General features: G+C 40.5%; 1 protein-coding gene across 1 annotated transcript in view; it reads left to right on the top strand.

The window, feature by feature from the left end:
• Positions 1–18,526, top strand: part of GLRA1 (glycine receptor alpha 1) — a 113,121-nt gene that overhangs the window by 37,684 nt on the left and 56,911 nt on the right. The window contains exon 6 of the mRNA XM_053566213.1: positions 929–996. Coding sequence (XP_053422188.1) covers positions 929–996 — 68 coding nt within the window. The remainder of the gene's footprint in view (positions 1–928; positions 997–18,526) is intronic.

The raw sequence follows: 18,526 nt of genomic DNA, 5'->3' as shown, positions 1-18,526 counted from the left end.
CCACTGATTGTGTGACCTTGAGCATGCCCTTTCCTTCCTCCAAACCTCTTTCCTACAGTATAGCCATTAAGATAACCACCTTTGGAGTCAGACAAATCTGAACTCAAACCATTCATAGCTGTGTGGCCATGGACAAATAACTTCTCTGAGCCTCTGTTTCCTCCTCTATAAAATGGAGATAAAAGCATACCTTCTAATGCAGTTGCTCAGAGGATGAAATGAGATGTTAGTACCATTCTCAACACAGCAACAAACCCCATAATGCTTAGCAAATGGTAACTGCAATAATTAACAGTATAAAATGAAGACACTAGGCTCCAACTAGAGAGAAATGGAATAACAAATCAGTGAATATTTCCTTCCTATAATATTTCTATGTCCTTGCTATCTTTTGCACTAAGAGTCAAAAAACTTGCCCGAAAAATATTTAACAGAGATTTGTGAACTTCACTTGAAGTTCCCTCTGGATTCCTCAGCTGGTAATTCCCATCAGTGCCTTTCAGCCAATCTTTCTTGGTTCATAAGTTCAAGGCAAGGAACTTGCTGTTCTTTGTGAATCCCAAGATGGCCTCCAAATGTTGTCAGCATAAATACATCTCAGCCACAAATTAGAAGGCAGCCGATGGAGTTTGGGGAAAAGATTTCAAACATATGGTAGGATGATGAATCATCCTCTGTTAATGAAAGTACATCTCAGCTCAGCCTCTGGTGTTCTGTAGCTGGTGCTCACTTGGGGACCAGGAAATCTGGCATAGAGATGTTAAATGGTGACTAAGAATCTCAGGTACCTCGGAACGGAGTGGAGGGCAAGCAGGGGTGTCTTACATCAAGGGGGTCCATCCCTGAAATCAGTATTCCCGGAATGGGTTCTATCCTGTGAGTTTCTCCATAGCTACTGAGCTAAGCAGAAATTTCTCTTGATTGGCAGGTCCCCCAGTGAACGTGAGCTGCAACATTTTCATCAACAGCTTTGGTTCCATTGCTGAGACAACCATGGTGAGTAAGTCAAAACACAAGCTGTTATCTCCTGCTGGGCGTATCTCTCTCCCTGAAATGTTTATCCTCTTACCCAAGGAGTGAGTGAATTAAGTGTTTTTTCAGGTATCCAGTGGGCTTTAATGTTATTACTGTCCAATTCAATGTTTAGGATAAAAACATAACATCTGAAAATGGCCAAAGAGCTGACAGGGCTAGCACATGTCAAACACCCAGGATTACAAAAACAAAATTATACAACAGGCCAAATTTTTAGATTAAAAGAAAATGTGAAGAACTGCTTATAGTTTAATATTCAGCCGTACTAGCTGGTTGCAGCGGCATGTTCCTGTAGTCCCAACTACTTGGAAGACTGAGGCAGGAGGATCACTTGAGCCCAGGAGTTTGAATCCAACCTGGTCAACATAGCAAGACCTCATTTCTTAAAAAAAGATTTTAACTAAAGAATGGCAGAAGACTGCTAGATAATAAAAGCTCAATTTATAGTGAGTTAATTGTAAAATTTTCTCTACTTTTGAATGTATTGAAAACTTTCCATGATAAAAAAGTTTAAATTAAATTAGTTACACTAGAAAAAAAGTAGAAGAAGAAAACACCACAATGTTAATACTGATTACCTTCTGGATTATAAACTTACAAGTAATTTTTTTCAGTATTTCTATATTTTTCTTATTTCTACAAAGAGTGGATATTAGATTAGTAATTACAAATAAGTGGAATCATACTTTAAAATTTTTCTCAGCCCTTTTTTAATGAAAAAATTAATTGTGCAGTGAATATTGATATTTCCATTTTCTTCCTAAGTGAGAAACAATTATCAGACCAAGTCAGGAACTAGACCACCTGGTTATGTAAACGACATGGTTGTTTGAGGACAGGTGCACATATCTGCACTCCTCCTAACACACACACTTAAATACACAAAAATATATACATCTGTTTCCCTATAGTGAAACAGAGATTCCCAACAGAAATCTACTTCCTCTATACAAATTCCTAAAAAAAAAATTTTTATTTATTTATTTATTTTTTTTTTTATTGTTGGGGATTCATTGAGGGTACAATAAACCAGGTTACACTGATGGCATTTTTTAGGTAAAGTCCCTCTTGCAATCGTGTCTTGCCCGAGAAGGTGTGACACACACCAAGGCCCCGCCCCCTTCCCTCCTTCCCTATCTCTGCTCTTTTTTTCCCCACTCGTCCCTCCTTCTTTCTCTCTCTGCTCTCCCCTTCACCCACCCCCACCATGACCTTAATTGTCATTAATTGTCCTCATATCAAAATTGAGTACATAGGATTCATGCTTTTCCATTCTTGTAATGCTTTACTAAGAATAATGTATAAATGAATGAAATGTGGAAAGGTTTCCTGAGGAGGAGGAGAGAAATGGTATGGTCCGTCGGGGAGGAAAAAGAAAAGTGTTTTAGAGAGAGAGAAAAACAAAGAAATTATGAGCAGAGGACATGTAACAAAAGCTTTGGTGACAAAATATTGGGCATTCCTGGGTTGGTGGGCATTTAGGCTGTTTCCACATTTTGGCGATTGTAAATTGAGCTGCAATAAACAGTCTAGTACAAGTGTCCTTATGATAAAAGGATTTTTTCCCTTCTGGGTAGATGCCCAGTAATGGGAGTCAGGATCAAATGGGAAGTCTAGCTTGAGTGCTTTGAGGTACTTCCTTCCAGAAAGGTTGTACTAGTTTGCAGTCCCACCAGCAGTGTAAAAGTGTTCCCTTCTCTCCACATCCACGCCAGCATCTGCAGTTTTGAGATTTTGTGATGTGGGCCATTCTCGCTGGGGTTAGATGATATCTCAGTTGTTTTGATTTGCATTTCTCTAATATATAGAGATGATGAACATTTTCTCATATGTTTGTTAGCCATTCGTCTGTCATCTTTAGAGAAAGTTCTATTTATGTCTCTTGCCCATTGATATATAGGATTGTTGGCTTTTTTCATGTGGATTAATTTGAGTTCTCTATAGATCCTAGTTATCAAGCTTTTGTCTGATTCAAAATGTGCAAATATCCTTTCCCATTGTGTAGGTAGTCTATTTGCTTTGGTTGTTGTCTCCTTAGCTGTACAGAAGCTTATCAGTTTAATGAAGTCCCATTTGTTTATTTTTGTTGTTGTTGCAATTGCCATGGCAGTCTTCTTCATGAAGTCTTTCCCCAGGCCAATACCTTCCACTGTTTTTCCTATGCTTTCTTTGAGGACTTTTATTGTTTCATGCCTTAAATTTAAGTCCTTTATCCATCTTGAATCAATTTTTGTGAGTGGGGAAAGATATGGGTCCAGTTTCAGTCTTTTACATGTGGATATCCAGTTCTCCCAACACCATTTATTGAATAGAGAGTCTTTCCACCAAGGTATATTCTTGTTTGGTTTACTGAAGATTAGGTGGTTGTAAGATGTTAGTTTAATTTCCTGGTTTTCTATTCGATCCCAAGTGTCTATGTCTCTATTTTTGTGCCAGTACCATGCTGTCTTGACCACTATGGCTTTGTAGTACAGCCTAAAATCTGGTATGGTGATGCCCCCGACTTATTTTTATTACTAAGAACTGCTTTAGCTATATGGATTTTTTTCTGGTTCCATGCAAAACACAGAATCATTTTTTCCTAATCTTGAAAGTACGATGTTGGTATTTTTTTTTTGTAGAGACAGAGTCTCACTTTATGGCCCTCGGTAGAGTGCCATGGCCTCACACAGCTCACAGCAACCTCCAACTCCTGGGCTTAAGCAATTCTCATGCCTCAGCCTCCACAGTAGCTGGGACCACAGGCGCCCGCCACAACACCCGGCCACCTTTTGGTTGCAGTTTGGCCACGGCCGGGTCTGAACCCGCCACCCTCGGTATATGGGGCCAGTGCCCTACCGACTGAGCCACAGGTGCCGCCCTGATGTTGGTATTTTAATAGGAATGGCACTGAATAGGTAGATTGCTTTGGGAAGTATAGACATTATTTTAACAATGTTGATTTTCCAATCCATGAGCATGGTATCTTCTTCCATTTGTTAATATCCTCTGCTATTTCCTTTCTGAGGATTTCATAGTTTTCTTTATAGAGGTCCTTCACTTCCTTCATTAGGTATATTCCTAGGTATTTCATTTTCTTTGAAACTATGCTGAAGGGAGTTGTGTCCTTAATTAGCTTCTCATCTTGACTGTTATTGGCGTATACAAGGGCTATTGACTTGTGGACATTGATTTTATATCCTGAAACATTACTGTATATTTTGATGACTTCTAGGAGTCTTGTGGTTGAGTCGTTAGGATTCTCTAAGTATAAGATCATGTCATCAGCAAAGAGGGAGAGTTTAACCTCCTCTCCTCCCATTTGGATTCCCTTTATTTCCTTGTCTTGCCTAATTGTATTGGCTAGAACTTCCAGCACTATGTTGAATAGTAAAGGTGACAGAGGACAACCTTGTCTAGTTCCAGTTCTAAGAGGAAAAGCTTTCAGTTTTACTCCATTCAGTAAAATATTAGCTGTGGGTTTGTCATAGATAGCTTCAATCAGTTTTAGAAATGTGCCACCTATGCCTATACTCTTCAGTGTTCTCATTAGAAAAGGATGCTGGATTTTATCAAATGCTTTTTTTGCATCTATTGAGAGGAACATATGATCTTTATTTTTACTTCTGTTAATATGGTGGATAACATTTATGGACTTGCATATGTTAAACCAGCCTTGCATCCCTGGGATGAAACCTACTTGATCATAATGTATGACTTTTTTGATGATAAGCTGTAATCTATTGGCTAGGATTTTGTTGAGAATTTTTGCATCTATATTCATGAGTGAAATTGGTCTGAAATTCTCCTGTTCGATTGGGTCTTTTCCTGGTTTTGGTATCAGGGTTATGTTTGCTTCATAGAACATGTTGGGGAAGATTCCTACTTCCTTGATTTTTTGGAATAATTTCTGCAGTATAGGAATAATCTCTTCCTTGAAGGTTTGATAGAATTCTGGTGTGAAGCCATCTGGACCAGGGCATTTTTTGGTTGGAAGATTTTCTATTGTTTCTTTAATCTCAGTGCTTGAAATTGGTCTGTTCAGGAGCTCTATTTCTTCCTGGCTAAGTCTAGAAAGAGAGTGTGATTCCAAATATTGATCCATTTCCTTCACATTGTCAAATTTCTGTGCATAGAGTTTCTGGTATTATTCATAGATGATCTCTTGTATCTCTGTGGGATTAGTTGTTATTTCCCCTTTATCATTTCTGATTGAGGTTACTAGAGATTTTACTTTTCTATTTCTCATTAGTCTGGCCAATGGTTCTGAATGATTCTTTTGTTTTCCATTTCATTTATCTCTGATTTGATTTTGGATATTTCTTTTCTTCTACTGAGTTTAGGTTTAGATTGTTCTTCTTTTTCCAATTCCATAAGAAGGCTTGTAAGTTTGTTGATGCGTTCTCTTTCTGTTTTTCGAATGCAGGCATCTAAAGTGATAAATTTTCCTCTTAAAACTGTTTTTGCAGTATCCCATGGGTTTTGGTAGCTTGTGTCTTCATTGTTGTTATGCTCAAGGAAGTTAATGATTTCCTGTCTTATTTCTTCCTGCACCCATCTGTTATTCAACAGAAGGTTGTTTAATTTCCATGCCTTTGTGTGGCGTTGAACATTTTTGTTAGAGTTGAGTTCCACCTTTACTGCCTTATGGTCTGAGAAGATACAAGGTAAAATTTCAATTCTTTTGATTCTGTTGGTATTTGTTTTGTGTCCCAGGATATGATCAATTTTGGAGAATGTTCCATGGGGTGATGAGAAGAATGTATATTCTTTATCTTTGGAATGGAGTGTTCAATATGCGTCTATCAAGCACAGTTATTCTAGGGTCTCATTTAAATTTCTTATATCTTTATTTAATTTCTGTTTAGAGGATTTGTCCAGCTCTGTAAGAGGAGTGTAAAGTCCACTGTTACTATGGTATTATCGGATATCATATTGCTCAGACTGAGCAAGGTCTGTTTCAAGAATCTGAGAGCATTTAAATTGGGTGTATAAATATTTAGAATGGAAATTTCTTCTTGTTGTATTTTTCCCTTGACCAATATAAAGTGACCATCTTTGACTTTTTTGACTTTAGTTGCTTTAAATCCATATGTATCTGAAAATAAGATTGCAACTTCTCTTTTCTTCTGAATTCCATTTGCCTGAACAATTGTCTTCCAATCCTTGACTCGGAGTTTAATTTGTCTTTTGAAGCCAGGTGTGTTTCTTGCAGACAGGCAATCTATTTCTCTTCAGTGGGGAATTCAAGCCATTAACATTTATTGAGATAATTGATAAGTGTGGTAGTATTCTATTCATCTTATTTTGTGAGAGTCCATTGCTTAGTTTTATCTTTTGTGTCAGTGTGGAGGTTAGGTTCTGCAGGGTACAGAATTCTGAACTGGAAATTGTTCTATTTAAGTATATTAAAGGTAGATGACCATTATCTTCTTGCTTGGAAAGTTTCATTAGAGAAGTCTGCAGTCACTCTGATGTATTTGCCCCTATAGGTCAACTGGCGCTTATTCCTGGCAGCTTGAAGAATCTTTTCTTTTGTCTTGGCTTTGAACAGGTTCATCCCTATGTGTTTTGTAGAAGCTTGTTTAGACCTGGGGTCCAATATCCCTCTGAAAGCAGTGTGTCAGAATCTTTGGTGATATTGGAGAAATTTTCATTTATAATATTCTCTAGTATGGCTTCCATTCCTCTGGGGCATTCTTCTTTCCCTTCTGGGATTCCTATAACTCATATGTTGAAATGTTTCATAAAGTCCCATAATTCTGACAGTAAACATTCTGCTTTCTCACTCTTTTTTTCTGCCTCTTTAACTATCTGAGTTATCTCAAGAACTTTGTCCTCTACCTCGAAAATTCTTTCTTCTGCATGGTCTGACCTGTTGCTGATACTTTCCATTGCATCTTTAAGTTCCCTAATTGACTGCTTCAGTTCCCTCAGCTCTACTATATCCTTTCTATATTCTTCATATCATTCATCTCTTACTTGATTCTGTTTTTGGATTTCCTTTAGGTTATTTTCCACTTTAGTACCAGTTTCCTTCATTGTTTCCATCATTTCCTTTATTGTTTTCATCATGTATATTCTAAATTCCTTTTCTCTCATTCCTAACATTTCTTTATAGGTAGAATCCTCTGCAGTAGCTACCTCATGGTCCCTTGGAGGGGTTGCTCTGGACTGGCTCTTCATGTTGCCTGGAGTTTTCTGCTGATTCTTCCTTATGAGTGATTTCTTTTATCTGTTTCCTTGCCCTAATTTTCCTTTCACTTCCTCTTGTTCTTTAAGTTCCCATGCCTGTGGACTAAGGTTTTGATGAGTCCTTTTGGTACAGGACCAGAAGGATGAGAAGGTTGAAGAGCAAGAAAGGATAGAAGAAAGAAAAAGAAATAAAGAACAAAAAGAAAAAGAGAAAAAAGAGGGGTGGGTAAAAGGAAACATTGACAAAAAGAAGAAAGGCACAGAAAGAGGGAGACAGAGCAATATAGGTGTACAGCAGGGTACTTTGACACAATTTTTAAAAAACCCCAACCTTTGGGGGTGCCCAGTTGGGTGGTTCCCTTGAGGTCAGCAGCTCTTTGCTAATGTGATCGGACACAGTACCCCACCTCCACCAAGTAGAGAGGAAAGACAAAAATGCTATAAATCAAACCAAAACAAGCAAACAGAAAACTTTACGGTATAAAATTGGGTGAAAAAGTAAATAATAGGGGTAGAAACACTAGCAAAAATGAAGTTGTAATTATTGAAAAAGGCAGCAATAAGAAGTTGTATTTAAAATAGAAAAATGGAGAAAGAAAAAAAGAAAAGAAAAAATCTGTACAGAAAAGGTTGAAATTAAAAAACAAAACAACAACAAAATAAAATAAACAAAAAACAAACAACAACAGCAAAAAGCAGTATATATATATATCTTCTTGAATATTGTCTGGGCAACAGGTTGTCTTCTGGGGTATGAGATGTTAATCACAATGCTGATATGACTGGAGGCCTCCACTGATTTCTCAAACCCCACACCCTAAATCTCTCTTCAGCCCTCTTAAAAGGCACTTTAAACTTCTAACTTGGCGAAGCAGAAGCTTTCCCAGGGAAGTGCTTCTCACTGGCATCACTGCTGAAGTGGCTATCCACTTACCCAGTGTGCCAAAATGAGTCTCACTCTGCCCCCGACGGTTAAGGCTGTAAGGTGGCTCAGTCCCCTCCTCTAGGCTGTTTAGTCACTAGGTTACCAGCTCCAGCCCTGTCCTTGCTCTACAACCCTGAACGGAGCTTGCTAGGGCAGTTCTCTCACAATGGCTCCCTGCAGCCCACAGCCAAACACTATTAGCTCCGTCTGGCTCAGCAGCTCATTCTGGGGCCCTAGACAATGCCCAAAGTTCTCCGCACTGCTGCTCAAGCTCTCCCCAAGGCAGTTCAACTGAGTGCCAAGTCCAAAAACACCAGAACAGTTCACAGGTAAGGCCTTTCCAGTTTGCAGTCTCACTGCTACTGCACTTACGGCTGCCAGCGGGATTAGACCGATCAAACATACACGACCACTTGTCAGTTTCCCCTGTTTTTTGTCCTCCTCTTGGGGTCCAGAAGTCTCTCGTTGACTCCCTGTATCTTCAAAGGGATGATTATAGGCAGATCCCACCACCCAGAGATGCCTGGAGTCTTATCTCCCCAGATTCACGGTGCCCAGTTGCAGGGAAGCTGTTACTTGGCCTACTAAAAAAAAAAATTTTACACAAATAAATAAAAAGACACAGCATTATTTTTTGTGATGGTTAAAATCCAGGCTCCAGAGTCACCTAGACCAAACCGATTTACTATCTATGAAGAGCTTATTTCCTTCACATCTGTAGGCCTCACTTTCCTCATCTGTAAAATCCTAATAGTGATTAACATACTGACGTCACTGATATTATGTGTGGTATATGCAGGAAAATGTTTATCACAGTATTTATCACAGTAAATGTTTATAAACATTCACTCAACACTTTCAGTGATTGTAAACAAAATGGAGACTCCAGGCACTGAAGCCCCAACACTCCCATCAATTTGCTGTATGATCCTCAGCAATCCACAGACTTCTCTGAGCCTTGCTTCCCCCTCTCCCCAAATTGTGTCCTCTGCATATCCAGATATCACTTCTCCTGCATTTTGTTTTCTACAAAGACAATGTAGCAGAGTAAGTATAATAGAGTCTTCAACATCCAAACAAAACTTGAGGGCAAGCTCTATGATCTTGGACAAGGTGACTTAAAATGTCTTCCTCATCTGTAAAGTAGGAAAACAACAACATTCACCTTGTGGCCCATTGTGAAGCTTAAAAGCATAGAAGGTACTAAGCACAGCATCTGACACACAGCACACACGCAGTGAATGGTAAAGCAGGGACGGTACTCAGCACAGCATCTGACACACGGCACACACGCAGTGAATGGTAAAGCAGGGACGGTACTCAGCACAGCATCTGACACACAGCACACACGCAGTGAATGGTAAAGCATGGATGGTACTCAGCACAGCGTCTGACACACGGCACACACACAGTGAATGGTAAAGCAGCGATGGTACTAAGCACAGCGTCTGACACATGGCACACACGCAGTGAATGGTAAAGCAGCGATGGTACTAAGCACAGCGTCTGACACACAGCACACACGCAGTGAATGGTAAAGCAGCGATGGTAGTAAGCACAGCATCTGACACACAGCACACATGCAGTGAATGGTAAAGCAGGGACGGTACTCAGCATCTGACACACAGCACACATGCAGTGAATGGTAAAGCAGGGACGGTACTAAGCACAGCGTCTGACACACAGCACACATGCAGTGAATGGTAAAGCAGCGATGGTACTCAGCACAGCATCTGACACACGGCACACACGCAGTGAATGGTAAAGCAGGGACAGTACTAAGCACAGCATCTGACACACAGCACACACGCCTTGAATGTCAGCTATTATTTAATGCCACTTGCAATTTTATGCACACTTGCACATTCACTGTCTCATTCAATTCCTTCACCAAACACATGGTTTACAACCACTCTGTAATGCAGAGATGTCACACGGTATATTCCCAATTGTACAGCTGAGGAAGCTGAAATGTGGACAGATCTCATAATGGAGCTAATTAGTGACATGCTGGGATTAAGCCCCGATTCTTGTAACCCATACGCAAGTATCTGTTCCATGCCACACTGCCATAACTGCAAAGAGCCAAGACTCAAGCAATTAGGGGCCTGGGGAGGTATAGAGCACACATAAGCAACAACTGACTTGTTATCAAACGCAGAATTCAGCCCAGTATCATGCCAGCTCAGCACACCTCAGGAGAAAATACTGAGGAATGTTAATGGGGGAACCAACGAGAGGAGCCCAGAGGAGATGGGCCCCTGGGCTTGAAATAGATAATCTTCACACAAGAAATGAAAGATCAGCTATGATGTGGTTCCTGAGGAGTGGTTTACAGATGGCATAGTTTTCTACCTGGTTATTAAAGTCACTCCAAAGGAGGGCAGGGGCTGTCATTTTGCAGCTCGCATATTGGACAGCACAGTAAACCCCCCCTTTACATCTTCTGTAGCTGCTTGGAACCTGTGACTTTAAGCAAAGTGACTATAACATAAGCAATATTTTTCTTATCAACATTACAATGAAAGAATGCCAAACAAATTGATGGGATTCAGGAATCTGCTCTACTTTGTTTCACTTAAACTCTCCATCAACAAGAACCCACTGACGTTCAGTGAGGACTTCCTCTACTGTGATTTTTTTCATTGACTTCTCAATTATCTGTGTATATAATTTACTTTGCAGATAATTTAGAAAAAAAGAAAATTTAAAGTCTCAGACCTAGAAGAAAACTGAAGGAATTGTCCAGTCCAGGCTTCACTGGTTCAGGGAGGAAATATGATGACTAGATTGGTAGAGTCACTTGAGCAAGGTCACACGGCATGAACTGGATGTGGCAGAAACCAAGTCCAACACTCTTGGCCGTAGTCAAAGGTTCCTTCCCCTTCCGCTTCTTTCTCCCCTGTCCCATGCACCAAACCCTTTGGACCACCTTCCTATTCAAACCTCCTTCCTAGTCACTCAAATGTCCTTAGCAGCAAAACTGGACTCAGTAATAATGACAACTTCTTCTTAAAGAACACAATATGCCTCTATGTGCCAGACAGTGTGCAGAGAGTGTGTATGTATCAGAGAACCCCACAATGACCCCCTATAAGTGGGAAAGATTATCCTCAGTTTATGGATGAGGGTTAGGATCAGAAAGGCTAGGTTATTTTCCTAAGGACACAAAGCTAATAAGTGACAGAGATAAAATTTGAACTCAGCACATGTTCTCCTGGGCCAAATATAAATAATTAACTCCTAAATGTTTGGGATTACCCAGTCCTTGCTTGACTCCTTTCATCATAGGCAATTAGAGATGAAAAGGAACATTATTGAACACATAAAGATAGGGAGGCCTGAGAGAGGATTGCACTTGCCCATGGACACATACAGATAATTAGTGGCACAACCAGCCCAGGCTCTCTGACTTCCAGCCTGGGGCTCTACTTCTCAAACCACACAAAAAGCTGGCTGTACTCCAGGGGTCCAAGGTAATATGGACATAGTCCTGGTGTCAGAAACCTTCCCGGCTGTGTTTGTTCTCTAGAAACAGCAGGCGTGCACTGCCCCTCTATAAACAGCTGGAATTCCCAGGCCTAACTGTCTGTCTCCCAGGGCCTGGCTTTATTCACTGGAGCTAATAGACCTGAAGAGAGAGGCTGCCAGCAAAGCTACAGAGGTCTCTACTCTTTCCCAAGGGAGGAGGGCTGAGATTGCCTGTCTTCCATCTGACTTTTCCAGAGATTCTCTTTGAGTCTGTGCAGCCAGCAGAAGGTAGAAGTTGAAACAGGAATGAATGAAGAAGAGAAAAGAAGTTCCTGTTCTAGAGCAGCCCCTCTGGCAGTCTACAAGAGAAAGATGTAGGGCTAGAATCCAGAGGAAACCACCCAGCTTATCGGGACGTGTGTGCTAATAAGTGTGCATGGTGTGTGCACTCCAGCATCTGTGTGTCTGTGTGGTGTGTCAGTGCATGTGTCCACATAGGCATGTGGATACATATATGCTAGTTTCAATATAATTTGGACATGTAACCTCAAAAAGAAATGTGTATGATCATGAATAGGAATGGATGAATATAAGCAATGTGTATTTCTGTGTTTATATATGTGCATGTGAAAATGTTAAGTGTGAATGTGCATGTATCTGTGAGTTTGTGTGTGTCTGGATACATGAAAATACTTGACAGTGAATGTAGGGTGGGCACAGTGGCTCTCACCTATGATCCCAGAATTTGGGGAGCCTTGGTGGAAGGATTGTTCAGGGCAGGAGTTGGAGAGCAGCCTGGGAAACATAGTGAAACACCATCTCTACACATTTTTTTTTAATTAGCTAGTCACGGGGATATGTATCTGGAGTCCTAGCTACTCAGGCTGAGATGGACAGATAGCCTGAGCCCAGGAGCTCAAGGCTGCAATGAGTTATGATCAATCCAGCCTGGGTGACAAAACATTCATTTTTATTTAAATAAACTGTTTAAAAGGAGTGAATGTACATGAAGTATATTATTTTCATTCAGTATTGGCATGCGGATATTTATGAATATATAAAGACATATTTAACTATGTATCAGCATTTGAGTCAGCATATTTACATGTGTGTATATGCAAGTGAATGTGTGTGAGTACATGTGGATGTGTGAAAAATATTTAAATGTTTACGTGAGAATGAGTATGTGTATACATGTGTGCAGGCATGTGTGCAAGTGCATATATATAGGGGTATGGAAAGCTGGAATTCAGGTGGAATTATATGTAAACACATGTGACAGACAGAGAGAGTGTGTAGACATCCTCTGGGCATGAATCCTAGTATTTCCATTTTTAGGACATGTGCTACAGTATCTCTTGCCATGGGTCAGGTTAGCATAGCACGGAGACAGGCACACTGTGGTCAGGGCTTTGCTAATTGATGACGGTCAATGTAACCATAGTCTGTAAGTTTTGCCTTAACTGTAGACATTCAGGGCAACAGAAAGAACTCTGAACCAGGGGTCAAAAGATGGGGTTTGAGTTCTAGCTCTGCTGCCATGTAACACCTCTGAGACTCAGATCCCTCTAAGTACTTGGTCCTACAAAAGGTGTGTAGGACCACACAAAGTAACAAGTATGCAGGTCTTTTGTGAATGAGACAGAAATGTCAGATTACTAACTACTAATCAGCCAAAGACTTCAAAATATAAAAATAAGAAGGTGCTTTCCTAGTTTTTTGGGTTGTTTTGTTTTGTTTTGTTTTGTGGTTCTCTCTTTTCATTTATTCTTTCTACTTCAGTTATTCATTACGGTCCTATACATGCTGAATTTGCCATTAGGGACAGAGTTCTGTTTTGGTCATATTAGGCTAGGCTTTCTCACAGTAGCAAATAGCCCCCCAAATCTCAGTGTTTTCAAATAACATAGATTCATTTATCACTTACCTAAACTCTGCAGACCCAGGGCTCTCCAGGCCTACTGTCCTCTCAGTAGTGGCTCAGCATTGCATTTCCATATCGACACATGACTTCACATTTGCCATGCAAGGAAAGAGCACACTAAAGGGTTGAACAGTGGCCTACTAGTTCAGCCTTCCATAACAAAATACCACACACTGGGTAGCTTAAATAACAGAAATTTATTTTTGTCACAGTTCTGGAGGCTAGAAGCCCAAGATCAAGGCACCATCAGAGTTGGTCTCTGGTGAGAGACTTTTTCCTGCCTTGTAGACAGCTGATTTCTTTACTGTGCACACAGACAGAAAGAGAGAGACCTCTTCTTCTCCTTATAAGGACATCAATCCTATTGGATTACACTCCCATCCTTAAGACCTCACTTAATCTTTATCACATCCTTAAAGACTCTATCTCCAAATACAGTCACACTGGGGGTTATGGCTTCACCATATCAATTTGGGAGGGGACATATCCAGTCTGCAATAACGGGCAAGTAAACACATTTCACCCAAGAATGACATATACCACTTCTGCTCACATTTCACTGCCCAAAGGAAGTCCACACAGCCCTGTTTCAAGAGAAACATAATCCTCCCATGTTTCCAGAAGTAAACAGAAACCAGACATCAGTGAGTAGTATGTCTGTGCTATGCTTAGTGAGTCTACTGGATGAGGAAATCAAAGATAATACCACAGCCTGATGAGTGCAATTACAGAGGTGTATACACAGGATACCGTGGGACGCAGAAATCATAACAACCAATAGTAGTATTAGTTAACACTTACCTGAACACATACTGTGTGACAGACACTGTGAACGTGCTATTGTGTGAATTTGAGTGCTTTTTCTAAAGCGGCAATCTGATCACAGTACTCTCCTTGCTGAAACCTCCCAGAAGAGAACAGTTTCATGGGATGAAGGGATTACAAAATGCTGGTGGGTGTTCAACAGTGCCAAGAAGAGGAAAGTCAAGTAAGAAAAGAGAACAGCCTCCAGTGATTTGGCAATGGGGGATGGGGAAAGGAAGGGAACATATAGGAAATTAGAGAATTCAATTTCAGGGGCATGGAGAAAACAAAAAATAGATTGAAACACAGATGTCATGAAAATAAATCTGCTCTGAAAAAAAAAAAAAAAAGTGAGGTATTGATACTGGTGTTGATCATATACTGAGCACTCTTCTAAAAGCCAGGTAGTCGTGGGTAGTGAACTATGAGAATTATTTTACGTACGACAATCCTATTTTACAGATAAGGACACTGAGGCTCAGAGAGGTTGATTCCCCTGGTCTTTCTCAGTCAGTAAGTGGCACAGCCTGACCTCTAGAATGCTGACTTCCAGAGCTTTGTTCTTGGGCTCAGCCCATTTGCCAAGCATGAGGGAAGAGAAAACTACCAGACACACGGGGATCCTGTGCCCATGTGAGGACACAGCTGCATCTGGTCTTCCGTGCCATGGTTTGGTTAGTGAGAATCTCAGCAGGATTTGTGCAATTCTATCAGAACCTATGTCACAAGAAGACCTTGGGCATCCATCCCTTCAGTTATTAATTAAGTCCTTCCTACATTGACTATGGCATTAAGGATAGAGTTCTGTTTTAGTCATATTAGGCTAGGTTTTCCCACAGTAACAAATGGCGAACAAGACCTCAAGATATAAGAAAACAATTGCCATACAAGGAGATTAAAAGCCCCTTATGTTCAACCACAAATATTAACACACTGGCTAGAAAGCAGTCATTTACTACTTAGTCATTAATCAAAGCTAACTTATGCTGGAATCAATTGATTAGATAAAGCAGGTATTTCTAATTATAGAAATAGAACTTAAATCCATCCACTTTTCCTGAAATTCTACTGTCAACTCCTAGTTAAAACTGGCATCATATCTCCTCTTCTTGACAAAGACCAGCCTCCTGACTGGTCTCCATCCCGCCCTCCTCATGGTCCTACCAGTTCCAACTGTTGCTAGAGGGATCATTTGAAATTCCAGATAAGATCACACAATACTCCTGCTTCTGATTCTGCAGCAATTTCCTGATGTTCTTACAATATCCTGTTCTGTCTGCCTAGAAAGATCTTTACATGTCTCATGTCTCTGCTCAGACACTTCTTCAGGGGCTCCTTCCACATTCCCCTACCTAAAAAGTCCCCGCTTCAGTCATTTACGCTCTATTACATCACCATGTCCTATTATCCTTGGAGCAACATCTGAAATATAAGTTTTCTTGTTTGTTGCCTTGTTTGCTTTTGTATTGAGAGTAGGGAGCTCACCTCTCTCAATCGCCTCTATATTTCCTGTACCCAACACATTGCCTGACTCACAGCAGCTAGTCAGTAGTGGAAAGAATTAACCTTGGAGGTTCTCTAGTCAAACGTCCGTCTATTGTCAGAATCCCTGCCACAAACATCATAGCCAAGTACTTTCCACTTACCTCCAGTGATGGGGAACCCACTAGCTCCCGATGCAGCCCATTTCATCTCTGGGCAACTCTGAAATCTCCTTTCACCCAGGGCTTTAGTCCTGACCCTAGTGCCACACAGAACCAATGTACTCATCTGACAGCCCTTCTCCTGACTGAGGCCAGCTTTCCTGGCCCCCAAGCCTGGCCTCTTTAGCCATTCTCTCTACTTTTCAGTCCCGTCACCAGTAGGGTACTCTTTTCCAAGTGCAGCAAATGCACTGATTTCCTTCTCAAGATGAAAGGCCAAGAAGTAAAGCCTGGCGCCCTCAGGAGTCTTCAGAGCAGAGTGAAGTGGGGCCCATCACCATCCTTATTCTGGGTTAGTGAATTTCAAAGCACTGTTTATAATAGTAGCCATCCCTCCACAGTTCATTTCTAAGTGAAATTTTCTACAGCATGTTAACAGATTTTTTTAAATGGGGCATTCTGGCTGCAGTGGAGAGGGAGTCAGGAAGCTCACTCTCCTGGCCTCTCTTTTAATCTCTGTCTCCCCCAGGGAACCCTTGGGGAACTCCTCAGGGCCTCCAAATCCACTTCTTAGTATTTCACCTTGATGTCCTTTTCATTTCTGTAGCCGTGTCACAATACTGACTCCAGTATTGTTGCTGGAGAACAACACCCTGGGACAGTTTTTTAAGTACATGACTAATATGTAAAAACAAGTTTTTGTAATTAGTCCAATAGGAAAGAAAAGAGAAAATAAGAATTAAGAATGCCCCTGCTTTACCCTCCCCTCCAATTCCCACTGTCCTATCTTGAGTTAACCATTATAAATAAAATTTCATGTACACCCCACTAGTCTCCTTTCCTTGACTATACATACATTTAGGAACACATACATTTCTTTCTATAGGTAGGATTGTACAATACAATTTAATTTTTTTACTCCCACCATGGCTTGGTGTCTCTCTCCACATCACTACATACAGGCCTACGTCATCTCTTTTATTTTTATTTTTAGAGACAGAGTTTCACTCTATTTCTCAGGCTGGAGAGCAGTGATTAATCATAGCTCCCTGTAACCTCAAACTCTCAGCCTTAAGCAATTCTCCTGCCCCAAGCCTCCCAAAGCACTGGAATTACAGGCATGAGCCACCACCTTCAGTCCCACCTCATTCTTTTTAACTCTCTACACATTCTAAAATTTGGATGCATGAGAGAATATGTAAATTGTTTATTAATGTTACATCAAATATATGACAAAATGAAACTGTTTCCAGACTTTATAGCTTCCCAGTTTGGACACAATGTCACAATATTTTACCACTTTTCTCCTGATGCACTTTTAGGTTTATCCAGGCTTACACTAGGACAATCAAGTCCATGATGAACATTCTTGTGCAAAACTTTTTGTGCATTTCCTTTGGATATAACCAAAAAGTGGAATTGTTTTATCAAAGAATATTTACTTTTTAAAAAATATTTTGACAGGCACTATTGCTAATGTTCATTTCTTCTCATCCTTGCCAACCCAAACTATTACCAAGCTTTTTTAACATTTTTTTTTTTTTTTGAGACATTCTCACTGTGTTGCCCTTGGTAGAGTGACATGGTGCCACAGTTCATAGCAACCTCATACTCTTGGGCTCAAGTGATTCTCTTGCCTCAGCTCCCAAGTAGCTGGACTACAGACACCTACCACAATGCCCGGTGATTTTTAGAGATGGGTTCTCACTCTTGCTCAGGCTGGTCTTGAACTCCTGAGCTCAGGCAATCCACCTGTCTCGGGCTCCCAGAATATAGCTTTTTTATTTTCATCAAATGAGACTTTCAAAAGGGTACCTCATGGTCATTTTCAATTTGCACCCCAGATTCCTACTGATTTTGAGCATCTCTGGACATGTTTACTGGGCACTTTGAATAATATTATAGGATTCTTTTTATATATGTACCTCCTTAATCCATTTGTACTTTAATCGTCTAAAAAATATTTGGTGGTAGTTTATTCTATTTTTCTCCAATTAGGTAGAAATTATTCCACACCATTTTTTTATATAGCCACTATTTCTCCACTGATTTGAAATATATCTTTCTCATAAAAAAAATTCCCCTGTACACAGCTTGGAGCCCGTAGCTTAGTGGTTAGGGCGCTGACCACATACACAGGGGCTGGTGGGGTTCAAACGCAGCCTAGGCCTGCTAAACAACAATGACAACTACAACAAAAAAATAGCCCAGTGTTGCGGCAGGCACCTGTAGTCCAGCTACTTGGGAGGCTGAGGCAAGAGAATCACCTAAGCCCAGGAGTTGGAGGTTGCTGTGAGCTGTGACACCACAGCAGTCTACCGAGGGTGATATAGTGAGATTCTGTCTAATAAATAAATAAATAAATATTCCCCTGTACACATTTCTAGTTTCTAGATTTAGTTTATTGCTCCATTATTTTGTCTGTTTCTGTTCCTATACATACAACACTGCTTTAATTACTCTGACTTAATATTATATTTCTAATGCCCCCTGTTGTTCTTCTTTAGCAAGGTATTCTTGGCCTTTCCACCCCATGTTCTCTTCCACATG

The sequence above is a fragment of the Nycticebus coucang genome, chromosome 17, assembly GCF_027406575.1.
Source record: "Nycticebus coucang isolate mNycCou1 chromosome 17, mNycCou1.pri, whole genome shotgun sequence".
Classification (NCBI taxonomy): domain Eukaryota; kingdom Metazoa; phylum Chordata; class Mammalia; order Primates; family Lorisidae; genus Nycticebus; species Nycticebus coucang.
The sequence above is the reverse complement of the archived record's forward strand: the minus strand, read 5'-3'. Positions and strand labels throughout refer to the sequence as shown.